Source organism: Mugil cephalus, chromosome 4 (assembly GCF_022458985.1).
Source record: "Mugil cephalus isolate CIBA_MC_2020 chromosome 4, CIBA_Mcephalus_1.1, whole genome shotgun sequence".
NCBI classification, from domain to species: Eukaryota; Metazoa; Chordata; class Actinopteri; order Mugiliformes; family Mugilidae; genus Mugil; species Mugil cephalus.
In genome coordinates, this window is record NC_061773.1 from 15,439,399 (window position 1) to 15,458,318 (window position 18,920).

General features: G+C 41.0%; 1 protein-coding gene across 10 annotated transcripts in view; it reads left to right on the forward strand.

The window, feature by feature from the left end:
• slmapa (sarcolemma associated protein a) overlaps positions 1–17,074 on the forward strand; it is a 57,667-nt gene extending 40,593 nt beyond the window's left edge. For 7 of the 10 annotated variants that reach the window (XM_047582378.1, XM_047582380.1, XM_047582382.1 and 4 more), the window contains 12 exons: positions 227–286; positions 459–533; positions 1,744–1,824; positions 2,367–2,426; positions 2,637–2,762; positions 2,850–2,924; positions 3,013–3,113; positions 3,623–3,827; positions 3,947–4,064; positions 6,041–6,212; positions 7,445–7,579; positions 14,847–17,074. In XM_047582378.1, coding sequence (XP_047438334.1) covers positions 227–286; positions 459–533; positions 1,744–1,824; positions 2,367–2,426; positions 2,637–2,762; positions 2,850–2,924; positions 3,013–3,113; positions 3,623–3,827; positions 3,947–4,064; positions 6,041–6,212; positions 7,445–7,579; positions 14,847–14,942 — 1,304 coding nt within the window. In that variant the 3' untranslated portion in view covers positions 14,943–17,074. Of the gene's footprint in view, positions 1–226; positions 287–458; positions 534–1,743; positions 1,825–2,366; positions 2,427–2,636; positions 2,763–2,849; positions 2,925–3,012; positions 3,114–3,622; positions 3,828–3,946; positions 4,065–6,040; positions 6,213–7,444; positions 7,580–9,391; positions 9,480–14,846 lie in introns of all 10 variants that reach the window. The other 3 variants (XM_047582379.1, XM_047582388.1, XM_047582383.1) reach the window with 1 other exon arrangement.
• Positions 17,075–18,920: the final 1,846 nt, after the last annotated feature.

Below are 18,920 nucleotides of genomic sequence, written 5' to 3' on the forward strand. Positions count from 1 at the left end.
CAGAGGTTTCTACACTAAACACTGGTACTAACCAACCAGCTACTAAGACGACTGATTCACAATAAATTCATGTCCGACTGCTGGTGGTTGTATTAACAGATTGTTGAGTTGGACATTTGAAGAGTTTGACTGTTATAAAACGAATGATTCAAATATTGTGTGTTTCCAACTCATTTAAACTAACTTTATTTACTCATTCCTCTGGTTTTCTGTTTTCTTTCTGCAGCGGTCAAACAGCTGAAGGAGACTGTAACTTCTTCAATCCACAAACTGGCCAACTTTGATGGTAATTTAAAAGATCAATCAGTGAGCATTAGAAATCAGAAAGAAGACTAACTATGGATGTACAGCTGACTTGGAAAGTCTTAAGATAAAAGGCTGAATTATACAGTATTCTGTCTTCATCGATAGGTATGGAAATGTAGACCTGACATTTGTATCTGCATGCTTGTTTTTAGAAGTCATGGATGCCCACTTACAAAACAACCAGACATCCGAAGACGACATCCTGGCCAGCCCCGATCGACTCAAAGGTGCAGTATTTTCACAAAAGTGCTGATGATAGATAAGAGGTGGATATCGGCAAGGACTTCTCGATACTTGAGTCACGATATGGAGATATTGCCATATTCTACATAGTTCACTGAGAAATTTAAATGTAGCTTAAAATACACATTGTATATATGTGCATCAGTTGACAGTGATACTTCATTGGACAAATTGAGTCAACAAACAATATTGAAATTGAAAGTAAAGTTGCACTTTGAACATGTTTCCGTTGAAAGGTGTTTTGCGAATGAGCTGTAAGTCAGCTCCTGTAAAGTTTCATCTCGTGATATCCGATAATTCTCTTAAATTCTCGTCATGTGAGACGTCACTTTGAGGAAGATGGACTTCAAATCAACTGGTCACATGACCCCCTGCGTCATCTCCAGTGAATTGAGAAAACAGTGTCTCCAGTGCAGTTTTGCGATAAACTTTTATATCGCTACGTCTGAAAAACCAACTCATGAGAGCGTTAAATTGTTTTAGTGATATTTTTATATCTGAGCTGCTAAATTTATACTTAGTTGAGTTGATTATTTTTATTTATGTCATGTGTTCACAGTCGACCATGATAAACTGTCCAGTGTGTGCTACATGCTATGTTAATAATTGTAAACTGACAAAACTATAAGAGGCTCCAAAAACATTGAGAAATATTAAAAGTCTGCATATATAATCACCTGGAAAGTAGTTAACAACTGAATTGTGCTCCGGTTTTTGTTTATTAGTTGTCAAAATGCATTCATTACTGTGAGAATGAATTGTTTTGCCGCTTGTGTAAATGCAGCATGAGATCACTACACTGACTTTCTTTGTGTGGAGAATCACAAAAGGTGAAACTGCTAATGCAGAGACATTCTTCCACGATGACCTCTGACATTTGGTCTCTGTCTGTTTGTGGACTCTGTGGACACAATGCTCAGACGGGAGTTTGGTGCAGAGATGAATGTTCTGTAAAAACCAACAAGTTTAGTCTTGATTTGAATCAAGTCAACGATGATACAAAGTCTGGACAATCAAACATAAGATGTAAAAGAATGAGTATTTGTGTGTTTTGGAAAATTCTTTTTTATTTTATTTCTTAGATTTGTTTTTTGCCTTGTGGTTTCATACTGCATTCAGTATTTTAGCCTGCTGGGTCCTGGTTAACCTGTGTCTTTGTCCTTGCGTGTGTGTGTTGTGTTTGTCCCTCCATAGGGAATCAGATGGACGCCAAAGAGTCGGACATGTCAGACACTCTGAGTCCCAGTAAAGACCGCAGCAGTGACGACACGTCAGGTCAGTAAAACACGCTCATTTATCCTGTAGCCAGACTTTTTTGTTTCCAATCCGAGTCCAGATTCAGTATTAAAAAAGGAAGAATTTCTCTCCTGGAGATTTCTTTCTTCTCTTCCTTGTATTCTCCTCGATGTGACTGGATTCAGTCCAATAAATAGTTCTGTCAGAGTTAATGTAGCATGGAGAGGGCAGCTTGCACCTTGGATCCAGAAAACCTGCGTTCTCTACTTCTCCTCTTCCTCCTCCTGCCTCTAAATAACTAGAAAAGATCAGGCTTCACTGTGGACGTCCCTAGTTTGAATGACTTTCGAATATTTAGTTGTGTTAAATGAAGCCATTAAATTTGCACATCATCTACTTAAAGAGGTCATAAATTATTCCCATAGAACTAAATAATACCACGTTTTGTCTTATGTGTTCATTTAAAATGATCATTAAATTTAAATGTAGTTATTATCTCAATATTTTCATTGCTAGAATAATCAGCATTACTTTCATTTTAGTGTTTCATGTTTTTATTTAACTGTGTTTGTTGGTTTTAGACGGAAACATGGACGACCAGGAGCTGATTGAACCACAGAACAGAGTAGCTCTGCTTAAAGGTAACCGTGGCAACAACAAAAAAAAGCTTCTGTCAATTGATTATAAACCCACGAGCCGAGGCTTTTGATACAGTTCCGCATTAATTGGCCATTAGGGGGGGCTGTTTGTTTATTCTGTTGGCTGCTAGTCTTTATGCACTTTATTTGTGTTGAGTTTTGTCTTGGAAGAAAATGCAAAATGTTGAATGACTCTTGTGTTTGTGCGTTCAGCCGAGCTGCAGCGGGCCGGTCTAGAGCCTGGAGACACGGAGCAGGTCATCCACCATCTCCACAGAGAGCTTCTAGAGGCCCAGGAATTAGCCAACACCGGCAAGCAGAAATGTCTGGAGCTACAAGGTAACACAAAAACAAATAAAAATGTAGTCACTGCTCCAGTTAAAGTTTATTAAACATAAACTGAGTAACACATGGGTCTCTCTGTAGCTCTACTGGAGGACGAGAGGAGGAGTAACTCCCAGCGGACTGAGGAGTCGACCAAACAGATCCAGTACCTGCAGAGTGAGTCTAACGCTGACGGTCGGAATGAGACGCTGTAACGGTGAATGTGTTGCGATCTTAACGCTTGGGCTTGTTTGTGTGTGTTTAGCTCAGCTCGGGAAGCTGCAGGCCGACATGGAGGCACTGAGGGAGCAGAGGGAGAGCACCATCTGCAGCACCAGAGAGGAGCTCTACTCGGCCCAGGAGGAGGTATCATTTCAGCAACCGCTTCCCTTCGACTCCACTTTCTAAAAACTCCTCCTGACTCTCTTACTTCCCCTCTTTTTCTTACTCCTCTCCATCTTCTCTAACTCTACCTCAAATGTCAACCGACTGAGCTCTGATTCCTTCTGAAGTTCTTCCCTCCTCCAAAGCCCCCTGTGACTCTTCAACCTCTCTGGGACTCTTCCCAATTTCTCCTGCGTCTCTTTATTCTATTCTCCTTCTCTCAGCTCCTGTCAAACTCTTATGACTCCTCTCAAATCCTCAGGGACGTCTTCTATGCCTACCCAAATTTCTTGACTCAGTTTGGCTCCTTTAACTTTTTCCAACTCCCCTTGGACTCCCTCCCGCCCCGTTGTGACCCTTCCTGTACCTGTCTGACTCCCTCCTGACTTTTCCTCCAACTCCTCATAGACTCCTCCTTGTACTCAAAGCACCCAGACGTCCTTTAAACCGGCTTAACCGCCCCCCTTTTGTTTCCCCTTTCTTCCCCTCAGATCCTCGTCCTGCGACACGCCATGGAGGCGGCCACGGCGGAGCGGGAGCGTGAGATCGCCGCCCTGCAAGCGGACCTGGGCGGCGTCCGCACTGAGCTGGAGCACTGGAGGAGCATGGCCGCCAAGTACGAGGAGGAGATCAGCCGGCTGCAGGAGGCCTTCACGCAGCAGCAACAGCAGCAGAACACCGCCTGCCAGCTGCAGGGTGAGAGCAGCCGACTGAAGTGTACAGACTCTGTCCCTACCCTGCTCTGGTTTCAGCGCTTACTAACCACGGCTCCTCGTCCTCTCTCTCTCTCTCGTTGTCTCCTCGTCGTCTCTCAGAGGAGTGCGTCGCGTTGCAGCAGCGGTGTGTTTGCCTGCAGCAGGACTGTGACGGCCTGCGAGCTGAACGGAAATCTCTGACGGACAAACTGCAGCGTCTGGAGACTGAGCTGAGCAGGTGTGTGAATCCATTTGTCCAGAGATGTTACACAGACACTGGTGATGAAAAGACCGTTGGTAACATGCAATACATGCCGTTAAAGGCGACAGTTACTAAGGACAAACCCCTGAGCCGATCCTGATCTTGTATCTTGAATAAATGTCCTCCCGTGGAGTTACATGGAGGCTTTTCTTGTCTTCCTTGTGTTCTCATAGATGTGACTGGGTTCAGTTCCATAAATATTTCTGTCAGAGTTAATGTAGCGTGGAGAGGGTAGCTCGTACCTTGGCTCCAGAAAACCTAAACCTGTGTTCTCTACTCCAGAAATGTTCTGGTCATCCAGCGCCATAAACTTTTTAACTGTCTCTTGAATATTTATTCCCCTTTTGCCTTGGTGAACTCTTCTTCTTCTTCTTCTCCTTCTTCTTCTTCTTCTTCTTCTTCCTCTTCTTCCTCTTCCCTCCTCTCTTATCAGATAACTAGTTTAATCATATACTAAAATAAACATATTTTAAAAGAATTACATGATCTACTCTTCAACAGGGGCTCCACGACCCCTAGGGGATCCGTGGAGGTACTCCAGGGGGGTCGCAAAATCTTTGGTTGATTGGACATTATTTATAGATTTTTTTTATATTTATTTTCCCCCACACATTTAAATTCCTTTAAACAACCATTAACATGAGTCCAACATATTTTAGTGAAGGGATAAATGTAGGCAGAAGACATTATCTCTCAGTTTGTCCTCCACTCATCCAGTGATACAGGAGCTGTCTCAACAGCGCACAGTTTCACACAGAGCGCCACGCTAAACCTGTCAATCTAAGCCTCCTGCATGCGGTAGGCCCCGCCCACATCACTGCTGAGCCAATCACGAGGCCGCACATTGCACGCCGACTCTGTCAGGTTCCCCGTAATTGCCCGAGAGCCTAAGAGAAGCTAACAATATGTTTATGTCAAGTTTAAAAAAATGAAAGTTCATTCTGTGTATTATTTGAATAGTTTCATATTGAATGTAAAATGATAATAATAATGATATTTATAAATAGCACTTGGCCTAGTTTAATATAAAACACATATAGTTGGTAGGGGCTCCCTACTTAGTCCCTCATAAAGTGGCCTGAAAAACACTGAAGGCCCCTGTTATTATGCTCTTCAGAAAACTGGAACATATAAAGAAGCTGGATGACTTTTAAATTGGATATTGAAGTCTAAAAGTGACTGAGCTGTGTCAGTGACTCAGCTGACGCCAGCAGAGCCAAGTCAGATCAGGATCAGAATTTGAATTCAGCAATAAAGGACAGGCTGGTGATAAGAGTGATGGGAGGAAGCGAGACGTTGAGCTGATTCAGGCAGAGGAGGACGAGCTGAGGACAGATGAGTGACACATGACTGAACCACAGCGAACAGTCAGCAGGAAAACGGACAGAAATTCACTATTCTCCACGGAGAGGAAACATCTGAGCATGTTTTCATCAGAGTTTAGAGCTCAGCGGGATTTTATCTGAGCTTCAGATGTATTTTCACTAGTGCCCAATAAACAGCGGACGCCACTGGCAGCAGATTTTAGGAGTAAAATAAAGAATAACTTGTATAAAATGATTGCTGCCCCGTCCTTAACGAGATACTGTTCAAAGTAACATGTTTATTGATGTTCATCATTTGTCCATACTGTTATGCACATTCAAGCAAATGCTACGACTTCGGATGTACAGTTTGTTGTTAATTTGGTGGCGTTATATATAAAATTAGAGCTGGGTATCTCTACGGATTTCCTGAATCGACTAATCTTGTTGAGCGATCTCTCGCGACAAGTCATCGTAAGACGACGGAGACATTTCTAAAGAGAGGATGCAGAAATGAGATCTGATCGATTTCCCTGTTTCCAGTTCCTGCTTCTTATGTTAACGTTGTCATTATGTGTAAATAAACATGGGACCTTCTCTAAAGTATTTGAGTGGTTGTTGACTGGTGATGTGTGCTTGTGTTTGCAGCACCAGGGAGCAGAGTATTGTCCTCAGCAGCAGTCTAGAGTCTCTGGAGAAGAGGGAGGAGGTTTTGCAGGACAAACTGGGTTCTCTGGAGAACCGGCACCTGCAGGACGCCAGCAGGCTGAAGAACCAGCTGGACCAGGCCCAGGCCCGGACACACACGCTGCAGAAAGAGGTACTTTCCTATCTTTATACTTACATCTCTGTGAATGAGACGATACTACGTGCCTAACGCGCTCTTTAAAGTGAGTCCAAGACGAGTACAGAAAACCTGGCACAGACCTCACGCTGTGGTTTGGCTCCGGTTTATCTCATGACAATGTGAGTCTCCGCAGATACACGTTTTAAACTGCTGAACTGCTTGTAGACTCATTGAAGAAATTATCAAACATGAAACCAGAGAAACGAGTCTTTATACAATGTTACAGCCTTTGGGGCAAACAAGAGCATTAACATAATGTTTGGTAATGAGAGAAGTGAACTTTTCTTTGAACAGTGAACACACTTCATCCACTCTCATTCTCACTGCAAACTATTACGTTACAGCGAGTTATTAACGAGAGCCTTTTTAAATATTCTGTCCTTGTATCTGTTAACTAAATAACTCCAGATAAGAATTAACTACCAAAATAGTTTAATACTGTTATTAATGTCTGTTATTCTGTCATAAAATACGTTTCGCTATGTGTGGTAATTAGCGATGCCGTCATGGTAACTTGTTCCAACATATGTGTCATCTCCCCACGTCATGACACACACACACACAACAAACAGCTGTTCACGGTCGTGGTCCAGCGTCAGGTACTGATCCAGCTGTTAAAATATTCTAGTATGCAGCGGCGTTTATTTGCATTTACACTAAACTGTGCACATCTTGGCTCTTGAGACACGTTCTGTCCTGTTTGCTTCCTTGCGAAATGACATGAGATGCTTTGTTCACATCCTGTTGTGTCTTCTGGTGGTTTCAAATCTTGTATTGTGTGCAGGTTAGGGATAGAAGTTACAAGCTGATTTCTAAATTTTAGTCTTTCTCAGTTTATACAGGCGCCTACACACTAAACCACTCGTTCACCTAAACCAGGTGGTCCACAGAGTTAATGTAGAGGGGTCGCAAAATCATTGGTTGATTAGGGAATTTTTATATATTTTTTAAATTTTTTCCCATAAATTTAAGTTTCCTTAAATGCACATTAACATGAATCCAACATATTTTAGTGAAGGGATAAGGAATAGCTTAATGTTGAGTGAAAAATAATGATAATAATGTTATAAATAGGCTGAGTTTAATATAGAACCCATATAGTAGGTAGATACTTGACCTCTCCATCAGTTTGGGCTCCTTAACCCTAAACTGATGACTTCAGTGTGTAGGAGCGATGTGACGATGGCCTTTGTGTGTCCATGCAGTATGAAGACACACAGTCCCAGCTGCTCGACCTCCGTCAGCGCTACGAGAGGACGGAGCAAGAGAAGCTGAACATCCACCAGGAGCTGGAGCAGTGCAGGAGCAGCCTGAAGCTGCTGCAGGACAAGAGCAGCTCTGTGAGTACACGCCACCACCGCCGCCGTCATAAAGTCTCATGTGTTAAGACCAAAGACCGGGGCCGTTGTTTTCAATCCCAGATGTTTCCGCAGATTTTTAATTTTATTTTTTCAGGAGAAGGACAGACCCTCTGTGTGGACAGTCTTGGACTTGCTAGCATGTCCACCAGTTCACAGCCGCCCTCCTCACAGCTCACTTGCTAACTGGACACACAGACCTGTCACAGCACCGTTGTTGCTTTTATCTTAACAAAGAGCTAAATCCTGTAAACCTTTGGTAAAATAATCAATGACTAAGTTAAAAAATCCCCCTCAGCAAACCCTGTATTGGAAAAAGTTGTTTATTTGCAGCTGTTGTTTCATTTTTCAGATCATCACATCTTCTCGTCGCCGAGGCGACGAGGTGCAGCCTCGTTACGTCTCCCTTCGTTTTCACCTGATTAATAACCTGATGAATAATGACAGCTGTTAGTTTGTGTAAAATTCTGGGAAACAGACCAGATAATCAGCGAGGCGGGGCAGCCTCCTCTCCCTCCTCTCCCTCCTCTTCCTCCTCTCCCTCCTCTTCCTCCTCTCCCTCCTCTCCTCCTCTTCCTCCTCTCCCTCTTCTTCTATAACCTCCTCTCTCCTCTACCTGCCCACGAACTCTTCACCCTCTTCAGTCGTTTTTTTTTTTTTTTTGTTGCGACAGCAGCTGTTTGATCTTATCCGGAGTAAAGGATCATTCCTCTTCATTGGAGCTGTGGTCTTATTGTCACAGTTTTTTCCATCATCGTGTCTTTTGGTTTTTAAAACCATTGTCCTCAAAGTTAAAGGCTGAGATTTGAAAACCTAAAGACAAAACTCCTGGTTTGACTAGATCTTTTTAGAAGGAAAACATCTGTCAAGGCTCATAGACGCCCGTCCTGCCGTCTTTATTATGAGACAGCACCGTCCTATTCATCGTTCCTCGTGTTCAGATTATCCTTCAAATAAAGCGTCACCATTTAGCTGAGCATTTTTGAAATTTAATAAGAATCAGAGAGATCTTCTTTCACAGTTACTGTACCTATTCTACCCACAAGGCAAACATGTCTGGTCTTTTTCCCGTAGTGGATCCTGGTTCACCTCTTTTCCTTCCCTGGACCATTTTTGATAGACACTGACCACCGTGAACCAGGAATAACCCACAACAACGCGCTCAGTCCTGGAGACGCTCTGACTCAGTCGTCTGGTCGTCACAGTTTGATTTTTTTTGTCTCTAAAATTCTTCCACTTAAAATTTTTTCCTGCTTCTGACATCAGCTTTGAGGATAAAGTGTTCAACTTGCCACCCACTGACACATCATCCCCTCAGTGGACGTGAATTAGATTAACGCAGCCTCGTCTGGAGACACGAGAGCCCTGAGACAACTGTCCACACGTGCAGCGGACAGAAATGATGGACCAAGCTGTGAAAATAAGACCCTGATTATGACAAAAGAGGCGTGTCCTTTACTCCTCTCCACTCAGCTTTTAATTAAGCTCCAGGACAGAAAAGTGAAACGCGGTAGACGAGTGTCGCTGTTTCAATGAGCTCGGTGACGGATGGCCGTTCTTCTTCTGTGGTGTTTTGTGAATGTGGCTGCTGAATGTGTAGAAACGGCTCTGTAGATACAAGCCTCCCTCCCTCCCCTTTCTGTTTCCTTTTCTCTCCCCCCTCCCCTCCTCCTCCTCCCCCTCTCCTCCTCCTCCCTTCCCCTCCCCCTCGCCGTAGCTGCTCCATCCTCCATGTTGGTTTTGGTTGATTTGCCGGCTGATTTCTTCTTATCCCTTCCCTTCCCTCCCCTCTAGCCATCCATATTGCAGCCTGTCCAAGCCATATTCATGGGCCTTGTCCTGGCTCTGCTCTACTGGTGTTTCGGCCAGTTGTGGTAGAAAGGTACACGCCGACATATCATCAGTCTCTCGTCTCTCTTGTTGTCCGTCTGTACGTCATCACGGGAAGGAAAGAGGACGGGTGAAGACTTCGTCCTGGTCTGTGATGAATTCAGGGTCACAGGTTTCTAGTTTCTAAAAATCTGAACTTATAGGAGAGAAAACTCTCAAGCTACAGTACAGTAAAGTACTGTTTAATATTATTATTATTATTATTATAAATCATTCATTATTATTTTTGATTCATTGCAGCAGTTAGCTCACTTCTTGTCTCTGGACCAATTTATTATTTTTTAATTGTCCCTTAGTTTGAGAAACATCTTCATAAATGTTGTGTCAGAAAGTGGCCTCCAAAATTCAGCAAAAAAATAATAATTAAATTGTGATTTAAAGCAACTTTTAAGAAACAAATCTGTCCAGACTTTCAGTGACTGTTAGTATTGAGGTCCAATTCACAGTCCAACATGACGAGAATCAGAATAAATTAGAAATTTACCACCGTATTTCATACTTTCTAGTAATTTTAAATAAGGAGAAAATAGTGGATTTTATTTATTTATATAAATTGCAAATGTTACCCTGAATTCTGACCACCATGACGCTCTCTTCACCTCCTCAACTTCCTTCTTAAGACTGAACCATCATCTGTGTTCGGTCCTCATCTTCTGGTTTGAGCAGCTGTAACTGCATGGCTGTCGTCCGTCCGTCCGTCCGTCCGTCTCTCACTCAGTCAATCACACTGCTTCTGCTCTGCTGATGCTAACGCTGAACTCTGTCCCACCATCACTCAGAGCCTCCATTTAAAGGCAAACCTCAGGGAAGCGTCAGCCATAAAGAGAACGTCACAGTTGCTTTTAGATTTAACTTTTCAAAGTCATGAATCACGGTGAGCCAACATTCAAACATCATCATACATTTAACCACAATCTGCTAAAAAACAGTCGTCAGGTGACGCTTCCTTCACACGGCGTCGTGTTTACAGTGCTCCTTAGATGAACGACGCCCCTTTGTGCTGTTCACAGCCTTGTAATTAAGGTCTTTTCAGGGATGGTGAAGGTGGATGGTGAGTCAGTACACCGTAATTTAGTCATTTTGTCTCGCAGTTTTAATTAGATAATAAGTCTGGAGGGGAACCAGGTAAACTGGACTCGTTGGGTTTCTTAAAGACTGGTGGGAAGTTGAGATAGGAATAAAGTTTAGATTGTTGAGCACCTAAAAACTGTCGTTCAGACACAGTCGTTTAATTTTCAGGTGGACGACACCCACAGACCATCGAGACGCCAACAGACACCGAGCAGTTATTATGGCTTATGTCTCGTTTTAGTACATGAATGTTAAACATTTTGACAACACGACCAGGAAAGAACATATTTTATAATATATTTCATAATTACAAAAAAAAAAACTATCGTGTTTTCCGGACTACACAGCGCACCTCAATATAAGCCGCACCCACAAAGTTAACGGGAAAAAAAAAGGAAATGTACATATATAAGCCGCACTGGGCTATAAGCCGCCGATATCTACTGAACTGATTAATTTAACTCAACATAACTGATCAGTTTCTGAACGGTGCCTGTAACACAAAAGTAAAAGTGCTGATCCAACAAAACAGAAAAGTTATTGGTTTATTCATCCTCCTCCTGCACTGAAACCACTGAAGTCGTCTCCTTCAGTGTCGGAGTTGAACAGCCTCAGAAGAGCTTCGTCACAAACCTTTTCTGTGTCTATGTCAGTGTTGCTCTCCGTGTCGCTGTCGTCCCGGGGTAAAGCTGGCTGAAAATGATGCTTTTCGCATGCGGCCAGTTTTTGTGAAGGATTTATCGCAAAAAAAAAAAAGAAATCCACAGAAAAGCCACATCTTTGCATAAGCCGCATGGTTCAAAGCGTGGGAAAAAAAGTAGCAGCTTATGGTCCGGAAAATACGGTACTTACATATTAACTCACCATCCACCTCCAAGACTTCAGAAGAACTTACAACTCAAGGACTCTGAGTTTACAGAACATTTCACTTCACTGAATACGACTAAAGGGCGTCGTTCATGTGGACACGATAAACACAGTTTAAACCTTTAAGTTTTAAAGAAAAGGTATAATTTGTAATCTGAAACCTGCTCCACTTGGCAGGAAAGTCACTTCATAAGGTCACGTATATACTTCTTCTAGTTATTACTTATTATCCCCTTAAACAAGCAAAACCAGTCACAACCAAAACTATTAAAAACAACAAAAGAAAACACAGTAGAATAGTAGGTTTGCTTGGGACTATTTTCTGCTGCGAATGAATACACTTTTATATCGTTTGTGTACTTGGTAGTGATGGAATTTGTCTAATTGAGACTGAAATGAGGCTCGATGGTCTCAGAGGAAACAGACGATAAAGTCACATCTTGTCAGTACAAACATTTATAGGTGGTTTTGTTTCAAGATTTAGTTACAAGAAAAACAAAAAGGCAACTACACCTGTTGAGTTTCACCATACTGCTAGAAGTATTAAAAGTTTATAATTCAAAATTAAGACCTTGAAAGTATTAAAAAGTGTTATAACTTGTCTTAAAATTTTAATGTATTTTTGAGGTGAATTTTACGTTTGAGTCTAAAAAGTGTGTGAATTTATTCGTTTATTAAAAAACAAAGATGAACCGTTAACTTAAACACTGGTCCACTATGGGCGCGTTTGTAAATTGTCTGAGAGCGCCAGTGTTTATACACTAAACATGTGTTCAAACTTTGCCTTCGATCTTTTCCCTAATTGTGTTGTATCATAGTCGTCTATGGTCTGTGTCGTAAACTAAAACTGTTAAGTTGAAAGTGTCACTGATGTAAATGGTTACAATTAAAAGTGACAGTGACGTATTAAACAAAATATATTTAAAAAGTCTTAAAAAGCTGTTGAAATTAAGTTCAAGTTTCCTGTATATACCCTGATATATCACTGTCATCATAATTACTATTAATCATCATCATTTAGGCAAAATTAAAAACATTATATGAACTCAAAGCAAAGTCCTGAGATCTGAACACAAATTACTGTTGGAAAAAAATCACCTGCTAAACCTGAGACTTTAAAAATAACAAGATTATTTCAGTGTGAAGCCAGAGGTCAGTAGCTGATAGGTGAAGTTTAGGGTAAAGGTAAAGGTGAACGTTGAAGGTGAGGTATCCCTTTAAAGAGTCAGCTCTGACATTCACGTCTTCATAAAAGTCACTAACGCCTCCTGAGTTCATTCATCTCTCCTCCCTCCCTCTCAGGGTTCTGGTGCTTCATTATTAACTTTTCGCCTCATTTTTCTCTCGATCTTTTGCAGCAAAGTCTGTGATTAATTTATGAATCAGCTTCTGAGTCAAGCTGCTCGACTCTTTTATTTTTCCATCTCGTTCTTCGTTACCTGTTGACGGGTTTGGTGTTTTCTTTGCACTTATCTCCCTCCAGCCTCTGATGCTTTCTTCTTCATTCATTCAAGACGTCCATCATCCTGTCCATTGTGTTGGTCTTGTGTTGTGTTCGCTGCTTGTTTGTTCACTCGGTAATGCCCGACCAGTGTTTCCGTTGTTTTGCCGTGAAGGAAATCTGGTCTGTAACTTTTCTGTTTCTCTGCCCAGGTGACCTCCTCGACCTTTGTCGCTATTTATTTTACTTTCTGCCTCAGCTTTTTATTGTTTATTCTGTCTCTCCTTCAGTCCCAAAGAAGATATTTATTCTTTTTTTTTTCTTCAGTGCATACAGCTTGGGTTCTCACAGTGGAGGAACCTTGACTTATTTCTTTTATTTTTATTTCTTCTTAAAACAAATGTGGATGCAGAAACGCACCTGGGCCCTCAGGTTCAAAGGATTTGTCACTGCAAAGTTCATACATATATACATATATATACAGTCAGGTCCATAAATATTGGGACATTTTTGGCTCTATACACCACCACAATGGATTTGAAATGAAATAAACAAGATGTGCGTTAGCTGCAGACTTTCAGCTTTAATTTTAGGGTATTAACATTCAAATCAAATCAGGTGAACGGTGTAGGAATTACAACAGTTTGTATATGTGCCTCCCACTTTTTAAGGGACCAAAAGTAATGGGACAATTGGCTGCTCAGCTGTTCCATGGTCAGGTGTGTGTTATTCCCTTATTATCCCATTTAGAAGGAGCAGATAAAAGGTCTAGAGTTCATTTCAAGTGTGCTCTTTGCATTTGGAATCTGTTGCTGTCAATATGAGATCCAAAGATCTGTCACTATCAGTGAAGCAAGTCTTCATTAGGCTGAGAAATCAAAACAAACCCATGAGAGAGATAGAAAAAACATGAGGTGTGGCCAAATGTTTGGAACATTCTTAAAAAGAAAGAACACACTGGTGAGCTCAGCGACACCAACAGACCCGGAAGAGCAAGGAAAACAACTGTGGTGGATGAAAAAAAAAAAACAAAAAACCTTCAGATCAGTAGGAAATCAACACAAGAGTTCGTAGACGAGGCCCCTGGTGTGTGTGTGTGTGTTTGAAGAGGCTCGGCCGATAAAAGGACGACACAGACTTTACTGACAGGACGTATGTTTGATGAATGGACCCCGTGCTCTTCATTGAGGTCAGATTATATTTGCCGTGTCAGCCACAGACCGTTAATGTAAATTACTGGGTTGAAGCCAAAAAGATAAAAAAAAAAAAAAAAAAAAAGCTGGAAGTTCAGTGGACACGCTCTTACTTATCATCATCTACGGAAGCTGTATATACACGTATTTACATAAAACATAAAATGATTTCCAGCGGATTTGATTTTCCACAGCAGCAGAACCACTTTGTCAAAAAACTTCCGTTGTCATTGATGTTTTGAACAGATGTGAAATCTGATCAAACCGTTTTATTTAGCGTCCATGGAAACAGTTCACTTCTGTTCACAGCGACTTAAGAAAGAAACACCGTCCGTGTTAACTGTGTCATGTGCGCTGCTTTTTCACTTCAAGTCTCGGACACTTTCTGTTCATTTGATTCCTAAAATAAAATCTGTGCAGCGCGTTGTGAACGGCTCATTCACAGCAGAATTCATAAAAACTCATTTTGAGACATTTTAAATTAAAGCGTGATGCGTTCAGGTGCAGCAGGATTTAACGCAGCATTTTAAATTCAACTTAAAATGATGTGTTGCGGATGATCTCAGGTATCTGTAGATATATAGAAAGAATAATATCCTCTTTTGGACTGACCTAGCATGGCTTTCTTTTTCTTTCTGCGATCCTCTTTATGTTCCTTCCTTCTTCTTCTCCTCCTCTTTATCTTCTTCCTCCACTCTCTCTTTCTTAGTTTCAGTCTTAAACCTCAGACTAACTCTTTGTTTCCGTGTGTTGTCGTCATCTCTCTCTCTCTCTCTCTCTCGGACAGAGCGGCTGGAGCCCCTGGATGCCGGTCATCGCAGTGATGGTTGCCGTGACGGCCGCCGTCCTCTACCCCAACCTGTCCAAGAGCAGCTCCACCTAGAGGACAAACAGAAGCGCTGTATGGAGAGCGTCACTGCTTTACTTGTATAAAGTCTAATTGTACATAGTTGTAGAGGGAATATAAAGGTTGTGGTTTCTACAGAGGACTCAGATGATTCTTGGTTTATTTTTGATTTTGTTTGTTAGTTTGTTTTTCTGGCGACGGGGGAGTTTTGTTTTTATTCTCTCTCTCAGCTGTGGTGGGGGGGCTTTTTTTTTTTTTTTTTTTTTTTTTTTTTTTTGGTTTTCGTCTCTCTGCTGATTTCTGGGTAACAAAGCGTTCTCCCGCAGGCCGAGCTTCCACAACACATGTGTAAAAACGACAAACAACAACAAAAAAAAACTGGGAAACGAACTGGGACAAACGCGTCACTTTCCAGCAGCCTCCGCTCAGTCAGGAGTAGAATTTACTGGTCGGACATTTTGATGCCAAAAACAAACAATATATATAAATATATAAATACACGTACATATTTCGTTTTATTAGTTTTGGTTCAACACTATGAAGCCTGAGTATTTTTCAGTTTCTGTATTCGAGGCTGACACAGAGCCACTACAGTAAATCTATATCACATTCCTCCAATCAGTCTGGAGCTGCAGGGAGTCACACAAATCTCTAACGAACATCCAGGCGTCTGTGCTGTCGTTAAAATCTGCGCCGCTGAGTCTGTTGGAAAGTTTCAGGACGTCCCGCTCTGCTCCAGTGTCCGGCGGCCATGTTGGATGACTTCACATGGCGTTGTCTCTGTGTTTTCTTTTTTTCCCCGGGGAGTTCGGGATGTTTTTTTTTTTATATATATATATAACTAAAACCAGAACTTGAAGCCAAATTATTAAAATAAAATCTGATATATTTTATTTTTTTTTTCCTTACTTTTGATTATTTTTTTCTTGTGGGGAGGAAGGGGGAGGGGCACAGAAACGGGGGGTCAAAGTGCCTCTGATGTAACTAACACCACAGTTTATGTACGTGTGTGGACAAACGCAATCTCACACACACACACACACACACACACACACACACACACACACACACACTCTTCACCCAGACACGCACTGACGTTATTTGACTGTCGGAGGCCTTTCGATGTTGGTGAAGCTGTGAATCTGCCACTCACACAACCACTGGAGGACATTTTTATTTTTCATTAAATAAATTAATTCATCTTGAAAAACCAAGACATTATCTTTAAAATGCTTGTCATAGCAGCTCTTGCGAGGGAAAAAAAAAAAAGTCTTTGTCGTGTCCACAGAATGGATCGCAGCTACTTCATGATTAGGTTCAGATGTTATTGTTATCAGACTAGACATGAAGCCTGTGAGAAAGTCGGCTCTGACGCTCTCGGCCCCCGGAGGACGACTCAGCAGCTTCACAACTTTTGTCTGAATTCTGTGAAAAGACACGAAAACGTGAGCTGACATGCTAACGTTAGCTCAGGACGCTGTCTGAGGCCGTTGCTGAGATGCTAACTACACGTTTAGCCGTGTTAGCGTTCATCAGATTACTGGGTTGTAGTTGCAGCTGGGGATCGTTTCCGAAACTCACATTTCAATGAGTTGAAACCCAGATTTATAGCACAGACTAAAAGCTAAACTCTTGTCCTGCAGCTGTTCAGTTGTTAGATGTGAGTGTTTTTGTTAAAGACTGGAAAAGATTTTATTGTTTTTCACCTTTAGGCCACGGACTCTAAAAAGACATCACATGCTTCAGACAGTTGAACACGTCAGGCCTCGGCTAAGAATCATTTTAACAAACATTAAATTATCTCTTTGTGTGTGTGTGTGTGTTTGTGTTTGTGTGTCGGTTCACACTCTGGACTCTTGAGCAGCGTTTTGCCATCGTTCGTGTACTCCGTCTGGTCTCTGTGTTTAAAATGAAATTTAAAAAAAAAAGAAAAAAAAAGGACAACGATCAAATAAAAAATATTCCTGATGTTTAAAGAGAAAAAACACTACAGTACAGAGAGAGAGAGTTGTAAAATAAAATGTTACTGAATGACGTGCTACTAGACTTATTTTGTTAAAATTGTTTAGAGATATGAGAGGAGGCTATGTAGAGGTAAAGAGGAGGAGGATGATTGTGGAATATGCAGAGCGATGTTTGGATTAAAGTTGTAGCAGCTGACCCACCAACACCTGCTTCCTGTGTCTTCATTCATTAAATCTGCATGAGACGACGTGAGAATCTCCTCCAGGCTGACGGGAAGTTGTCTGGTTTAAATGATTTCACTCTGCTCGCTTGGTTCTTCAAAGGCAACACGCTCTTATTTTGACATGACGGCAGGAAGTAGAGTTAAACCCAAAGATTTTTATTATTTATAGTTTTTCTTTCTCCTCCTTTTCTACTTATTTACTCCCATTCTTCCTGTTCATCCCTTCCTCTTTGTTTTTCCCCTCTCCCATTTTTCTCTTTTTTTCTCTTATTGCTTATTTTCCTATTTTTTTCTTTGTCTCCATTTCTTCTTCCTCATCTTCCTACTTTTCCTTTCATATCTTTTTCTTTTCTTCAAGCTTTTCTCTCATTTTCCTCCGCATCTTCCTCTTCTTCTTTTCCTTCTCTTATTTCCTCTCCCTCTCTCCTTTGTTCTACCTTTTTTTCCCCTCATATTTCTACTTCATCTTCCTCCGTTGTCTCGAACTTTTATTCAGAACAATAAAACTGGAACCAGACGTGTTTATTTATTTATTTACTATTATTTTTTTTTAGAGAGATGAGACATGGGCTGGAAACATGAACTCATCTGTTGTTGATAAAACAAACTATTAATCACAGAAGGACTTTGTCTTTCCGTTTCTTTAGCCTGAGGTCAGACAATATCAGACTCCTTTTATCCTGTATGAGGTTACAGGTGATCAGAGAAGAAGAAATATGATGGGGAACTAAAAAAATGTTGTGATAAAGATAAAAGGGGTGCATATTTTTAATTTATTGAAGATGATATCAGCTGCAGAAGACAGACCAGTTAGAGCGACGCTGGTGCAGAACAAACTAGGAGCTAAAAGAGACTGAACAACGAATTAAGATGAGTAAAAATATATCAACCTTTGTGTCTTAATTACACACAGCATAACTATATAAATGTGTAGTATTTTTCTTCTCTTTATTCTGTCCTCTTTCTTCTTTTCCTCTTTCTTTTCCTTCCTACTTCCCATCCTTCTTCCTGTTTTCTCTTCTTTCTTCTCCCTCATTTACTCTTTATTTATTTATTTAAAATGCTGTGTGGAGATGTTTATTGATCCGTCTGAGTCTAAAGGTAAAAAAAAGCAACTAATCAAACTGACAGGAAACCAGATCAATGAAGAAGACTGACAGTCACACAGAGTCTACAGGGGGTAGGATGCACCACTCTGACATGTTTTACAGGAACGGAAAATCTTCACATGTCTACATAAAATAAAACCTCGGGTCTTGTCCTTTTTCCAGACTTTTTTCATTTGTTTATTTGGTTCTTATAGGAAAAATTAACAAACAAAAAACGTAGGAAGTCCATTAGTGATGTTGGTGAAGTGATGAAATGATGAATGAAGGTCGGCGCTAACATAAACCATTACATTTTTTTCTGAAGTTCTTCTTAGTTCTATTTTTTCTAAGCAATAAAACATCTAATATAACATAAAAAACTACAGGCCCCGCATTATTTCATATGTCGGTTACTATAGAAAATTTAATTATTTCCATTTAATATGTATTAGTAATTATTTGTGCGTTCGTGTTTATAGTTGAGATGTGTTTTGGTGTCTCTTGAGAGTTATGTTAACCCGGGTTTTTGGGGTTTTATTTACGTAGGAAATATTTATTGATTCATATTTGTGTGTAAGTAATCGGTCAATAAAAAGGAGTTTGGTTTATTTATTTATTTATTTATTACTCAAACCAACGGGGGCGCTAAAACGTAGCAGTTTCAAGAGCTAAGGAGAGAGAGAGAGAGAGAGAGAGCGAGAGAGATAGAGAGGGGAGGGGAGAAGAGGGTGGGAAGTC